This window comes from Protopterus annectens, chromosome 11.part0 (assembly GCF_019279795.1).
Source record: "Protopterus annectens isolate FY-2018-M chromosome 11.part0, PAN1.0, whole genome shotgun sequence".
NCBI lineage: Eukaryota > Metazoa > Chordata > Ceratodontiformes > Protopteridae > Protopterus > Protopterus annectens.
In genome coordinates this window covers 1,459,125,576-1,459,141,960 of record NC_056745.1, presented here as the reverse complement: position 1 = coordinate 1,459,141,960, position 16,385 = coordinate 1,459,125,576, and the positions used below count along the sequence as shown (strand labels likewise).

Here is a 16,385-nt window from a genome sequence, read left to right as displayed (position 1 = left end):
TCAGATACAGAATCAAGAGAGGAACGAGTCGGGAGAAGCTAATAATAATGGCAGTTTGGCAGTAAACCGTCAACTACCTGGACCTGACGTATCCAATAACAGAGGGTTGAATGTGGATAATAGGCAAGGTGGGCAGCCTGTTTCAAGTGTAAATAACATTTGTCCATCTCGACAGACAGGTAACGCATCTTTGCCTACTTTGACTAACTTTTTAGAGAATAAGTACACATTTTCTCAAGCTGTGCCTAATGTAACATTACAAGAAGATGAGGCAGTAGTGGACAATATTTTGACAAGTATAAACGAGTTTGACAATAAATTGTATAAATGCAGGAAACTTCAGTTGGAGGTTTCTTACTTGGAAGAGTGCTTGAGTAAGAAAATCATTCCTAAGGGCCTAAGGCAATGGAGATCTCCAGTGGGTCTAGTGGAAGGATCGGACTTTCACAAGACTTTATTAGAGCTCTTTAACAAACAAGGTTTTGAATTTATTACGGTTCTAGTAAATCAATACAAAACTGAAATGATTTCTTTAAAGAGCGAATTGGAAATTTTGGAACATATTATTATATCTCATCCAGATTTTTTACAATACAATTATGATTATAAACGCATTTTTACTAGCATTGAGGCATCTATGTGCAAATTATTAAATGGTAAGAAGAAAAAAATAACTAGAGATTTGCAACAATACCAAGAGGGTAAGGCCTACCCTAGACCACCAGTGGTTTTTTCATCCTTGGGTACAAACCCTGTACCACAAGAATCATCAGGTAATGAGCACCAGAGTAATAATGACACTGACTTGACAAGTGATAATGGTGCTGATGTTCAGCAAGGGCCGGTTGTTCGTCGAAGTGAAAGAATCAATAAGTATAATAATAACAATAATAATAATAAAAATAACCAAAAGAACTTTTCCAATGCCTCATATAGTGCTGTTGTACAACAACAAAGGGAATCTGAGTATGAAAATCAACCTGGTCCTAGTGGGCAACAGGGTTTTTCCAATGGCCAGCGCTATCAACAGAAAACATTGAACTCGAACAACAACAATCGAGGGCGTCAGAAAAACAGACGCAATCAGCGCAGTCGGTGACTGAATTTCCAAATGAGGGGCCCCAGATTTTAAATGCTCATAGCAACGACTTTTGCATTTACAATTTTACTATGTTGCAATTGCCTTATGAAATTATTGAATTTTTTTCTAAAGGGTTTTCCTTTGTACCTGATGCTCACATGAATGTGGTCAAAACTCTAATTGACCTTAAGCTTTTTGTTCGTAAGCTTAATTTAAATGCACTTTTAGGACCAGCTAATATTAGTTCCGATTGCCTAAGAGTGTCTAGTTCATTTAATCCTCCCCTACACGCTAATTTATTATTATTTGAAAAGATGTGTGAAATTGACATGCGCTCTTTAAGTCACAGTTCTTATACTACTAAAAGAACTATCAAAAATATTAGTTCTTGTGAGTATGATTTTATTACATTACTACAGGATTATAAAATTAGAGCAATGAAGCCTGACAAGGGGGGTGGATTGGTTTTAATGGACCATGACAAATATGTAAGTAAAATGATGTTACTTGTAAACTCTCCTTCTTATGCATTGGTTAGTCGTAATGAGCTCAATGTAGCTTATAGTAAAATTAAGTCTATATTGCAAGATTTGTTCCTAGAAAGTTCTGTAGACATGGATTTGTACAATTATTTGTCTATTATTTCTCCAAGAATACCTACATTATTTGGCACACCTAAAATACACAAAAGTGTTTTTGACCCCCCCTTTAGGCCTATAGTGGATGGTAGAGGGTCTATCACTTACACATGTGCCAAATACGTTGATAGTGTTTTGAAACCTTTAATACTAGCTGAAAATCAAATTTGTAAGGACTCTTGGAGTTTTTTAGAACAACTAGGAAGAGTTCCTTTCAATCAAGATTATACGTTCTTAACAGTAGACGTTAAGGACCTATATACAGTGATTCCACAAGATACTGGTCTCGAATGGATTAGAGATTTTATGCATGAAAGACAAATCAAAGAACACAGTATATATTTAGTTGAAACTTTATTGGATTTGGTATTGAGAAACAATTTCATGTGGTTTGAAGGTCAAATCTACCTCCAAAAGACAGATGTGGCGATGGGGTCACCCTGTGGGGGCAGCTTTGCCAATTGTGTGATGGCACATTGGGAGAAGTCCTTCCTATTTAATAATGATCTTTTTAAACATAATGTTGCCTGGTACACTCGATTTGTTTTTTATATGGAAAGGACCCTGTGAGCTTATTTCAAACTTTATTTCCAATATTTCATCTTTAACTAATTTCTTAGAATTTACATACGACATTCAACATGACCAAATTAGCTTTTTAGATGTGCTTATTCATAAAAACTCGGAAAAAGCTAAATTTAACAGTACAATATATAGGAAACCTACATACTCAAACTCATTCCTCCATTATACAAGTTGCCACCCTCCCCACCAGAAGAAAGCTGTTATTAAAGGACAAATGGTGAGGGCAGCAAGAATGATTTCTGAAGAGAATGATTTTTTACACGAATGTTCCCATCTGGAATCTATGTTTATCACAATAGCCTATCCTGCTTCTTTAATCAAAGAAATTTCTTTTGAGGTTATTAATAAAAGAAATTCAGGATTTTTTAAGCCTCTTTTAAGTACATCTGATGATATTATTAGAGCAGTCAGCCCAAACATAGATGTTATCTGTAATAAAGTTGAGAACTTCCACACAAGTTTTTTATGTACTTACAATTTAGACAGTATTTTAATTAGAGAAATTATTAATAAAAATTGGGTTTTAATTAAGGAAGATACCAGTTTGAGTAAATTATTGGGTGATAAACCGAAAATCACCTATAGAAGAGGTCCTAACATTAAGGCACTACTTGAATGTCCTACAAAAAAGGTTAATGGTCACAATAAAGGAATGGTTAAGTGTGGAAGATGTAACCAATGTAAGTTTTTGTGTATTGATAAGGAGGTAATAATCAGGAATGTTCATTACAAGGTCCAAGGTAAACACTCATGTTTATCTAAAGCAGTAGTTTACTGTGCCCTATGCCAAGATTGTCCTGCGTTTTACATAGGTAAAACCGAAAGGGAATTGAGACAGCGTATTTACGAACACCAATACGCAATAACTAAACGGGACAATAATAATGCTTTGGCAAGACATTTGGCTAATAACCCTAACCATAGTTTTAGGTTTGTAGTATTACATCAGGTGACACCAGATCTTAGGGGTAGTCCGTGGCAATTAGATTTAGAATGCCACGAACTTTATTGGCAGATTAGAACTATAGCTTATGTCCATCCTGGCCTTAATGAGTTTGTTTCCATAAAATGTGTGCTTAGAAAATTAGCATTGAAAAGATAACTTCGTTTATGTGCTGGTTTTTAAAAAAAATTTATATAAGTTAAAATTCACATAATGTATAAAACATGTTAAGTTAGAGTACATAAAGAATAAGATATTTAACATGTTTTATAAACATTACAATTTTAGTGTACTTATTAATTCATAAATAACAATTAACAATAATTTTAAACAGTTCATATATATTTATATTCATAAAGTTAATAAGATTAGTTATTTAGGAATTTTATATCTGTGATATGATAGATGAAATTAGTATTTATTATACTTATAACATTTTAGCATATTAAATGGATTTTAGAAGGTTTTTAAAATATGTTATTAGTTTGCTACCATTTGCAGTATCTACTATTTATTTAATGAATTACATATTTGTTAATTCACTTTTATTTAGCTGATTTTTGTAAATATGTGTATTGAAATATGTATGACTAGATTTTTATGGGCTTATTTAGTTTTAAAGTTTGGTGAAAGTAAAACTCTAGGCTCCAGCTTCACCAAGTACTTTGCATGCTCAATTGATCTCTTAATTGATTATAATGATGTCACTTAGTAATTATGTTATAGCTATATAAGGAAGGTTAATTTGTGTATTGAATTGTCTGATGAAGGAAGGGTATTAACCCCTCCGAAAGCGCTAACACAATAAATCGTTTTGTCTGTTTGTAGCTACCAGTTTACTCGCTGCCTCTGTGTGGTTCCAGTTAAATACCTGCTTTTTAAGATGATTAGCCTGTTGTCAGTGTGAACATTTAAGCATGAAAGGGATGGTTTTCACTGTACATCTTCAAATAACTAAAGATGTGTCTGTGTATATGTGTGTGCACATCTGCGCATGCATGCAGATCTCTGTATATGTATGTATGTGTGTTTGTGTGTGCGTGCGCACACATGCGCATCTTGTGAGTGTGTGTGTGCATGTGTGTGATAAAGGTCAAAGATGTTCTTAGGAGGATGGCGACTAAATACAAATATCAGGATTTAGTGAAATTAAATTTCTACTTATGAAATGTCTAAGTTTTATAGCAATTCACAAAGATATGCTAAAGAGGGATTTCATGGATGGTTTTGTTGATTTTAAGTAGCCCTCTGGACGATAGAAAAGCATCATGATTCTAAGTTAGCATGATAACTCTTCATGCAGAAAATCCAGTGTGGATTAGCCATAAACATCGGTTAATATCTGTTGTTATCTGTAATTCATTTTGCTTCCCAAGTCTCATTTCCAGCATCATTAAAGAAAAACAGTTTGTGATTTGTAATATTATATCACCTTTATTTTTACTTAAAATAGCAAGTACCAATGTCACCTTTAGGGGGACTGCAATTTTATGACCTGAGTTCAGTTGCTTTGTGAGAGTTACATTCATTCACTTTCTCCCACATCTCATAATGAAAAAAAAAACTGTAACCTTTGAGTAGTTATTTCTTCTTTCATAAAATGAATGCAAACTGCTATTTTTTTTTATTCCAGCACTCTAAATATTTTTCAATATCAATTTGAAATAATCGCCACAAACGTGATCCCTCACTTTCTGTAAAATTAGTCAGTATGTGCATTGTATCCACAATAAACTTTCAGGCTTTTGACTGGCAAAATGATATTATCAGCTGACACTGTTTCTGAATAACTGAAATTATTTCAATATTGGAAAATTTATGGAAAATGCTCTTTATCTCTCATTAAAATGTTGTATTTTCAATATTTTAAAGGAAAAAAAGTTTCCAAAATTTGGGTCAAAGGAGATGGAAGTCATGTACATTGAAGAATTGAAGTCATCTGTAAATCTGCTAATGGCAAATTTGGAAAGTCTTCCTGTTTCTAAAGGAGGCCCAGAATTTAAGCTACAAAAGTTAAAAAGATCTCAGAACTCTACATTTTTGGATTTAGGAGACGAGAATGATATCCAGCTGTCTAAATCAGATGTGGTGCTTTCGTTTACTCTAGAAGTAAGTACAAAGTATTTGACATTTTATCAAGTATTTCAACATTTAATAAGTTTCAGTCAATTAAAAAAAACATCTCTCATCTGATGTTTTAAAGGATGATTTTTTTTAAAATGGATTAAAATTATTGTGTGGTTGTATGAATTACTGCATTTGGCTCGAATCTCTTCTAACCCTAGAAAGTTGAATTAGGGGTAAACTTAATATAGTTTTTTATGCATCTGTCACCATTATGAAGGTGTAGCTATGCATTTATCATCAATATAATCCTGCCACACAGATTAGTTGCAATGTGTACTGTCACAGACCACCCCCATTTGAATAACACATATAGAATGAGGATAAAAGTTTAGTATCTGAGCCTTGAGGGTAATTGTGCCCCATATGCCCTACATCATCACCCAGCAAGGGGTAATAATGTCGCTACTCCTTGTTGGTACTATTTTATCCTGTGTCATCTTGCAGTTATCATAAAGCCGCAGTGCCTTCTGCCATTTTTCCTGCTTTGCCTATGTTGTATACTGCGTTATGGTTCTCTATGTACGTGGCTACCAGACGATTAACAGCTAAGTAATGGAAATTTAAATGGAATGCAGCTATAGTATCTATGTTATGCTTTGTCATACATTCACAAAAAAAATGTCATTTGTCATACAACCGAACACTTATTTTACAACTTAGAAATATGTTGTTAGTCTTAGATATTATTTACTTGAACAGTTACTGATAGTGGTAGGAATCACAGCTAGTTTTATCTTTGGTGAGAATTATTTTTAGTGTCTTTTTTCCAATTTTTCTTCTTGCTGGTGAGTATGTGTCTGACATCTCCAGTCCTGATATTGGTTACATAGTGGGGGCACAACTGTTTGAAGTTACCAGGGGCTAATCTGACTTAATATGAAGACAAATTGGAGTCGGACCACCACAATGAATGGATAAAACGAAGTATTTATTTGGAGTGACAGACACGCTTCTTCAGATCCTTTACATAAAAAGTTTGGCAGGCAATGCTTATATACTCTACATGAGTAAAAACTCTTTAATTAAAAGCAATTAAGCAATCTACCTGAAAACCAAACATCTGCTCCAATCAATCAATCAATGTTGAAAACAACTAAAAACATAGAGGCAAAGAAACAAAAAGCAAAAAAGCTGGTTCAGACTCAACATGCTGTGAAGCTGTTGATTCTGCTTTAACAAATCTCTAATCTAAAGAGTATTGCTTAAAAATATGTGAAAATATACATATATAGATTAACATACTAAATGCTATTAAAAATTTCTTCTACAAGGAATTGTGATAAAGCCTGTCCTGTCCTGCACACTCAAGGAGTTGTGTTTACTGACCAAAAAGGAACGAGAGAGAAAAACACTGGGAACCTCTCTGTCTATGTGTAACTTAGGAACGTAAATCAACTCTGTTCCAACATTAACATAATGTCAGTTGGGATCTTGTGCCATGGCATCCTAAACAATATCATATCCAACTGAGCAAATCAGGAACAAATGTATAAAACAAAAGTGCAGACACACAGTGAACAGAATGTTCTGCACTAATGTAAATACAGTTTCAAGTCATGAGAGCGACATATTTCGTCCTACAAAAGGCATCCATAAAAGCCTTATAAATAAATAAACATCACACAAAGATCATTTAATATTGGTAAAAAACCATAAAATATTAATAAAAGAACCGACTTGCTGTCATGTAAAGCAGCAAGGCGCATAAATAAATACGTATCTACGTAAGAATCATATAAAAACATATGTAAACTTATTAAAACTTACTATGAAAATGATGAAAACAAATAGTGACGAATCATAGTGCGTTCTAGCGCATGACAAATACTGGGGCACATTTAACTAAGAAGCAATTCGTCTAACATTCTAACTGAGACTCACAGAGCTCATGGCATATATGGATTTGTAATATTAACAATAGAACCAAGATGGGTATGTGCAAAGCCAATTATGTAAGAGAAGTACATAAAAGAAGTGCGTAAAAAAAGATCATAATCCTTTCAAAGCCGCCTAGGACATCACCAATAATAAAATTGTAGATATCTGTTAAAGCATGTGTATGTTTCTATAAGACTTTAAAATGAATAAATAAGCAAATAAGACCTCCTAGTGCGTAAGAATGTGTGTAACCTTGTGTTCAGTATACCCCTGGTGTATAGAACAAAGGCATACACGTGTGGTGGTACCGAATTTGATTGCTCAAATCCAATCCGAATAACGATGAAAAACGTGGTCATCATCCATACATCAAATAAGAAATAATCTTTAGATCTATCTAGAACGACCACAAGCATCATTATCAGACTTGATAATAAATTCCTGCTCATGTGTACTCAAAAAATCAAAAAATCAAAACATCTATCTGTATGTGTGTCAAACGCCATGAATGGCTGTATTGTCAGTATGAAACCTGAACAAGTGATGAAAAAATGTTCAAATTGTACTGTGAAATGTGTACTGTATATGAAACAGTATAACTTGAAGCAGAACAAAAATATATAACTAATACAGAAATCATACAAAACACCTGCAAAAAATCACAACTTGCTTGTACTCAAGCAGGTAAGCACCAACAGATGGGACATCTCATAACCTAAGTCTCCATTAAAAAAGGGGGTACTTATTCATCCTCTATTTGTAAGATACGTCTTACTTGGCCGTGCGTGCTTTTAATGGGGCCCTTATGCTCACATATTGATTCAGTCCTGGCTCATATTGGGCTTTGAGTCTAAAAATCCAAGAGAGTTCTACTTGTTCTAAGTCATTAAAAATATCTCCCTCTCTCGCATTGGGTATGACTTTCTGTAGAATCCTAAACACAAAAGAGTGCCCCAAATTGGCTGCAATGTGTTTCGCTAAGGCATTTTTAATATCACTCTTTCTAATCTCATTGACATGTTCATGTACCCTTTCTCTCAGGGACCTGGTTGTCATTCCAACATAGAACACACTACATACTTCACAAGTGGCCAGGTAAATCAAGTTCCTATCCTCACATGTTCCTGTAAAATGTGGTTCAAAACTGTAGGTTAATGTTGGATGTGTAAATAGTTGCTCTTGTGTGATTAAGTTACATATACTACATTTCGTGCAAGGAAACGTACCAAAAGTGTTACCCTTGTAAGTATTTGGTCTGATAGTCTTACTTGGTTCTATACAGAGTAACCTGCTAAGGTTTTTGCTATTGCGAAAAGTAAAAGAGGGTGTAGAACCTACTAACTTCATGATTCGTTGGTCCGTCTGTAGAATATGCCAGTTCTTGAGAACAATGTCTTTGATATGTTTGATGTCACTAGTGTATCTGAAATTTAATCTTATTCTTGAGCTATCAAAAGTCTTCCTAACATGACCCAAGTGTTTGTATGTTTTAACATCACTGCGTGATGTTTTCTTACCATATAAAACATTGTCTCTGATGGACTCTATTCTCTCAACATCATAACCCCTCTCAATAAAACATTTTAGCAGAAAATTACTCTGTTCATGAAGTTCAGTCTCCGTTTTACATAACCTTATGACTCTAATAAATTGGCTTTTCACTATACTATCAAACACAAATCTTGGATGCATACTATTGAACTGTAATAAACTATTCCTCCAGCACTCCTTCCTGAAAATAGTAGTTTCTATGTTTCCCTGTGGTCCTCTATATATAGTTAGATCTAAGAAATCTATACTAGTTGAAGAAGAGTTCACTGTGAACTTCAGGAATTCTGTAGTAGATTCCATGTACTGCACAAAAGACAAAAGTTCTTCAATATTCCCGTGCCAAAATATCAGAATATTGTCCACAAATCTTTTATACAGACTAATCTTCTTAAAACTATCATGACTAAAGAGAAAGGTTTGCTCCCAGTATAGCATAACTAAGTTTGGGGTGCCCATGGCTACCCCCCACTGCTGTAAGTATAACTGATCTCTAAATTTGAAAACATTGTGTGTTAATACAAGTTCCATAATTGCACATAATAAGATTTCTTCATTACTATTAAACTTCTGACTTTTGTTGATAATGCTTCTTAGTGCTTCTAAGCCTAATCTGACTTAATCCTGCAAAATATCACGTGACTAAATTCTTACACTTGCTAGCTTAAAACATATGTTTCACTAATTATAAAATAAAAAAAAACCCTTGTAGCCTTGCCACATGTACACTTCTCGGGGGCAGAGAATTCTTTATCAATTCAGTAGTAATTTATTTAATTAATGTTCCACTAAACTTCTAGTTCTAACAATTAACTTCTGTATATTATTCCATTTACTCTTTAAGCCACCATTGAAATTTCCTTTTCTTAACTAATCTGTATAAAAACATTCCAATTAATACAGCAGTTGAATTGACCTGGCCATCAGGTGTTCTATTTTAAAATAAAGTATTTCCTTGTACAGCTTTTAGGTATAGCTTGCTTTCTCGTATTAATAGGTTTTAGTAATTTTAATCAAGACTTTATCCCTTTACTCCAGTGCAAAGTCAACACAAATGAAGTTGTTTTTTTGGATGTAGGATCTTTCCTCCAAAAATAAGCAAACCATTTGCAGCAACCTAAAAAAAGGTAGACTGTACCAAAACAACAGCATGTAATCAAAGTACAGACAAGTTTATAATTAAGTAATTAAGAAACTGAAAAAACACCTTATATCTAACTATAAATCTGAAAGGTACAGAAAGGGGTGTTAGCCACAATGTCCTGACTAGTATTTAAGGCCTACAGAATCAGAAATATTATAGTATTAATAAAAGACGCAAATTAAAAAGAAATAATCATATACTATTCAACACATCACTAAACCCTCCAGCATACCAGCAAAGCACCTTGCCCAGAACACTGTCATCAGCAGTCTTATAATGTCTACAGCCCATTCCAGTGATCAAAGCCAGCAGTAAACATACCGTGATTTTTAATTCAGTGTCACAGCATATATCTACATTAAACTAGGCTTCATGTAAATGCTTAGTAAATAAAAGGAAAGAAATGCCTGTATGTTTTTTCTGTATATGAAGCTGACACATTAGATCATAAAACTACAAAATACCAGAAAAGTGTTTAAAAAAACTACAGTTCAATGTTTTATACACACACACACATATATATATATATATATATATATATATATATATGTGTGTGTGTGTGTGTGTGTGTGTGTGTATATATATATATATATATATATATATATATATATATATATATATGTACACACACACACACACACACACATATATAGGGTCTATGTTATATATTCGAACGTCCAAAATCTCGTATACCATATGGTCAAGACCATATGTTCGACATTCGGAAGTTCGAATATATAATAAAAAAAATAAATTAAGCACACCTTAACAGTTTGAGCAGGGGGTGCAAGCCCCCCTGTACCCCCCACACCCCCCGCTACTTAAATATACCAACTCCGAGACCGCAGTTCAGTGCATAAAAGGGAAATTCTCCCATTCTGCACCATACAGCACCGTTAAATGTCAATCTTCGAACACTTGAAACTTCGATAATATGGCCTCGACCAGATGACGTTCGACATTTCCACCATTTGAAGATTTGACATATACCACATATATATATATATATATATATATATATATATATATATATATATATATATATATATATATATATATATATATATATATATATATATATATAAAATGACATGATGATATGGAGGAGGCTGGTTATCCTATGTGTCCAAGAGACTAGATTTAAGTGCAGCGCAGAGAAGCCACTTGGTTTGGGATCTACTACTCAGGAGGAGGACAGTCTAGAAATGGTATGGGAATTGTGGGGAGAGAGAGAGTCATCAGAAGGCAATTAAAAGTATCACCTGAATTAGTGACAGAGTCATAGTTGTCAGACTCCAGTGTTATGATTGGGCAGTATTCATAATCAAAGCCTTGCCCCTCAGCATCGTTGTAATCGTGAAGAAAGGAGTGCATTCATACAGCAGTTGCAGGACCTACTAGATAAAGCAGGACAACCTGAATTGGTGTTGAGAATGGGTGACTTGAATGCACTTATTTGGAAAGACAGAACAGGATATGAGGACTTCCTGGGTCCACATGGGTTTGGCAACAAGAATAAAGAAGAAGAGGCCATTCTAGTCTTCTGTCTGGCAAATGGCTCGATGATGACCAACACGTTCAGAAAGAGAGACAGTCACAAGATCACATACAGGAGTGGTCAGCATGCAACTCAGGTAGGCTTCCTCCTATTATGGAAAGGGCAGTGACATAGAATCAGTGATTGCACAGTCATTCCCAGTGCAATAGTTGGTCCACAGCATAATCCACTGGTACCACAATCAGCTGCAAGCAGTGGTGAGAGATGACCTGGAAGTTGACTGGAGAGGAAGCACAACAGTTCAAGGAATTACTCAGCACCCCAAAAAGAGGAGGAAATAGGTGGAGTTGAAGAAGAATCTCAGTGCCTCAAAACAGCATGTGTGAGGACTGCCGAACAGATATGTGGCCCAGCCAGGTATGGAAATAAGGTACATAAAGAAATCTGGTGGTGGGATGCAGAATTACAAGAAGTCAAAAAAAGAAAGAGGAGATGAGTGCAGGTAAAAGTGTGAGATAGAAAAGACCAAGCATGCTATGAAGGAGTACTGGTTGGTTAACAAAGAAGCTAGTAAAGGAGTTGCTATAACAAAGAACAGGCTGCTGGAGGCGCACTACCAGCTTCTAGAAACTGGCTCAGTAGGTGGCACAAAGAAACTCTATCAGGTTGTAAGAAAAGAAGAAAAGATGAAAACAGATAGTCAGGCACCCTTCATAAGGGATGCCAGCAACAACCTGCTCACCAATCCACAGGAATTCAAAGGCAGATGGATGGAGTATTTCCAGCATTTTCTGAAACAAGAAAACCCCACAGATGCTGTGCTGCCCAGACACAGCCTAGGATGAGAGAAGAGGAGCAGCCTATCCTAGAAGTAAGAACAGCACTAAGGAAAATGATGTCAGAGAAATCAGAAGGCTCTGATGACATCATAGCAGATATGATAAAGATGCTGGGTGAGATAGGGGAGACGAATCTCCTGAAGTTACTCATAGTAGTGTGAAGAGAAAGGCATATCCCAGATGACTGGATAATAAGCATACTTGCACCGTGCACAAGAACAAAGGGGACATCCACAGCTGTGGCAGTATAGAAGCATCAAACATCCGTCGCATTGCATGAAAGCTCTGGAGAGGGTGATTGATAAACAGATATGCAAAGTAATAGTAATAGAATGTAAGATAGGAGCTGAACAGTTTGTATTCAGATCAGGATACAATACAACTGACCCGATGTTTGCAGTGAGACAGATAGTTGAGAAGAAGCTAGAGATGAGGAAAGAGCCCAACTTGGAGAAAGCATATGGCAAAATTCCAAGATAGCTGATTTAGGAAGTACTGCTGTGGACCGAAGTCTCAGAAACACTGGCAGAATTAGTGCAGGCTATGTACAAGGATTCATTAACTCAAATACAAGAGTGTTCATCCTCACAGAGGGGTTTCCAGTGGAAGTGGGTGTGCACCAGGGTTCAGCTCTGAGCCCACTCCTGTTCATACTTCTGATGGACTACATTAGCAAACAGGTTGGAGGGGAGAGATTGGCAGAGTTGCTGTATGCGGACAATGTGGCATTACAAGCAGAATATGAGCAAACACCTCAGCAAAGGAGAGAGGAATGGAATGCAAAATTGAAGGCACATGGGATGAACCTAATCACAGATAAGACATTGGTAATGGCAGCAAATTGGGGAAATCAGAAAAAAAATGAGAACTTACGTAGAAGGGAAGATAGTGGAACAGGTTAATAGCTTCAAGTATCTGTGAGGAGTGGATGAAAAGAAGGAAAGTCTGAATGAAGAGGTGAAAGGTAGAATCAGAGGGGCTGCAGCCATCTGGCATAGAGTCTATGGTGTAGTGAACGGCAGATGAAGAAATGAGGACATAAGAGCAGAATCCAGAGTACCTCCAATTGCAGAAAAGATCAAAGAGAACAGGTTATGGTAGTTTGGACATATGTGCAGAAAGGTAAAAGACAATCTGGTGAAGAAGATTTGGGAGAGAGAGGACGAAGGTAAAAGGAAATGAGGGTGTCCAGCAAAGAAGTGAATAGATTGTGTGAGAGAAGAGTATACATCTAGATGTAAATTTATATCTAGATCTATATCTGTCTGTATATGCTTGTGTGTGTGTGTGTGTGTGTGTGTGTGTGTGTGTGTGTGTGTGTGTGTGTGTGTGTATATATATATATATATATATCAACAGTATACCTACGTATATATCTAATATATATATATATATATATATATATATATATATATGGGTTCTCCTCAGAATCTCGAACTACTGAAATCCCGAATTTCATTAGCCCGAGACCAGAAAGGTGAAAGTGCAGAATACTGAAACTCCAGAAGCGTGAAATTCAAAATCCTGAAGTTCAGAGATTTTGAATTAGTGGTTCTGATGTTGCGGTGTGTGAGTGGATGGTTGGAGATTTAGGTAAGTGTTTGTTTTATGGGCTTTTGGTAGGGGCTTTAGTGCGTGTCGGTGTGTTTTGTTAGTGTGATGTGTGTGTGCAAGGGGAATGTTGCTTATGTAGTAGTGTTTTTGTGTGTTTGTCTGTGTAGTACGACCTCGTAGTTAGTATATTTAAGTAGGGGGTGTGGGGGGCGCACCCCCCCACATGGGGGGTGCAGGGGGGGCTTGAATTTCTCCTACTGTTTTCGGTTTGAGTTACTGGGTGTGGGCAGAAGGCTGCTACTGGACTCAGACACTTCCATTATGGGAGAGAACAGATACTGAGACAGCAGAGGCAATTTTGACAAACTTTGATGTTGAAGGAGTTGAAATGCAAGTCTTAATTTCTTTAATCAAAGAGAAAGAGCTTTTGGGTGGAGATGAGGCTGTTTGGAATATGGTTGGTGAAAGAGATCTTATGGGGTCAGGAGATTTCTGAAAATGGCGGTAAGAAGCTGTGAGAGAAGGAAAGAAATGTTGACTGATCATATAAATCTGGACGTATGTTTACCGGGTCGAACAGCCAGTTTTAATGGTGTACACCTGCACCAAGATGAAGAAGAACTGATATAAACACTGAAATGAGAACTGCAAAAACTCATGCGGAAATTTTGAGGCAGGCAGAAGATGCATGGCAGAAGAGGGAAGTGCAGGCTTACAAAGGAACACTTATGGGCTGAATGTGCAGCGAAGACCACCAGTTGTAATCGGAGCAAAAAAAATGGACATCAGTGGTTGTTCTGTTAGTGTTTTTTTTTTTTTTTTGAACATGTAATTTCACAGTGAGTTTTACCATAATATGTTATATTTTGTGAAATGGTGCTGCACTTATCAGGAAGAGGAGGCTCCCTCTTTTCCACGGTGGTGCAACTGTAGAAATTCTGTATATAATTAGGGGAGTGGTTGATGTAGCCCCACTACATGGGGAGGTTAGGGGTGAGCCCTCCTGCAAAAAAAAAAAACAACTATTTTTAAGATTTTTTTTTAACTCACCATTTTCAGTTTATATTTTTAATTTCTTGTGAGTTAATTAAACATTGTATAGTGGACAGTACTTACATTTGAAGGGTGTGACGTTATGGATAGTTATTATTTTGGCACTAGTCTCTGGTTTAAAAGAAATGAACACATTAACCTATTAAGGTAATGAAGACTTTGGGGAAGTAACACATTTGAGCCAAATTTGTTAGCAAAATGTTACATGAATGAAGCTGAAGAAAACTAATCATGCTGTCACCTTGCAAAGACTTTCTGTTTCAGAATTTAACAACTAAGTAACAAATTAAAATAAATAGCAACACTACAAAACCAATGAATATGAATAAAAAAAACAGTAGTATTGTAGCAACTGAAGACAGGATTCTGTTCAAACTAAAGTAAACCAATGTTGATACAGACTTATAACATAAAAACAAACTTTATTACAGATTAAGTGCTTTCGTCCAGTATAAACTCGGAATTCATCAGAATTTAAAATACTGACATATGGGAGGAGCCTTATATAGAACCAACCTACACCAACAATTAATCGATTAAAAAAGTTATCCGTTTAAAAGGCAGCCGTAATTTACAAGAACAATATATACGTTTATATAAATAAATAAGCAACATAATAAACAATGAAAGCTACAATAAAACAATATTTTAACCTGCTCCATAGTTAAAATACATTAATTATGTATATACTATATATATATATATATATATATATATATATATATATATATATATATATAAACACACAGGAAAATATATAAAAAAAACATTAAAAAATGCATATTAAAAATGAGCACTAAGTTCCAACCCAAAGAACAATATCATCATTTATACCTGAAAAATAAGTAAAATTTGATCTTAACTACCATCTTACTAAGACCTGAATTCCAAAGCTGGTTGAATGGGGATATTATCATTTATACCTGGAAAACAAGTGGCATTCATCTTCAACTGCCATCTAACCTCCTTTTCTTCTAAAAGAATTTTAATGTCAGTGCCCCTCGGATTATGACTAATTTTGTCAAGCATACCAAATTTAAAAGTAGAACAATTTGAGCTAAATGTCAAATGTCTAAAAAGAGAATTAGCATTATTCTGTTTCCTAATCTGATACAGATGTTCGTAAATCCCATCCTTAAGGGCTCTGTCTTTCTTACCCACATAAAAAGTGAGACATCCCAAAGATTTAGCTAAATAAATAACCTGTTTTGTGGAACAATTACCCCTTTTAAAATTAATTTTAGCTTTCATATTATTCTAAGAGTCAGCATCTCACAATCAAGAATAAAAGGGCGTTGGTTGCAAAAGAAACATTTTAGGACCCACTCTGTTCTTTTCACTTGTACTTTGAACAGCTTCAAGTGTTCAAAATTGGACTTTAAATTAGCCCCCGTGTTATAAACAAAAGTGAGTTTGTCTCCCAAAAGTTATAAATATCAGTATTTAATGGACCAGCTCATTCTTACCCCCACTAGAGGAAGCAACATCCATGATCTG

The 16,385-nt window shown here is 35.3% G+C and overlaps 1 protein-coding gene across 1 annotated transcript in view; it reads left to right on the top strand.

The window, feature by feature from the left end:
• Positions 1-16,385, top strand: part of CADPS2 (calcium dependent secretion activator 2) — a 5,163,308-nt gene that overhangs the window by 1,869,519 nt on the left and 3,277,404 nt on the right. Inside the window, exon 5 of the mRNA XM_044088753.1 lies at positions 5,120-5,356. Within this exon, the coding sequence (XP_043944688.1) occupies positions 5,120-5,356 (237 nt within the window). The remainder of the gene's footprint in view (positions 1-5,119; positions 5,357-16,385) is intronic.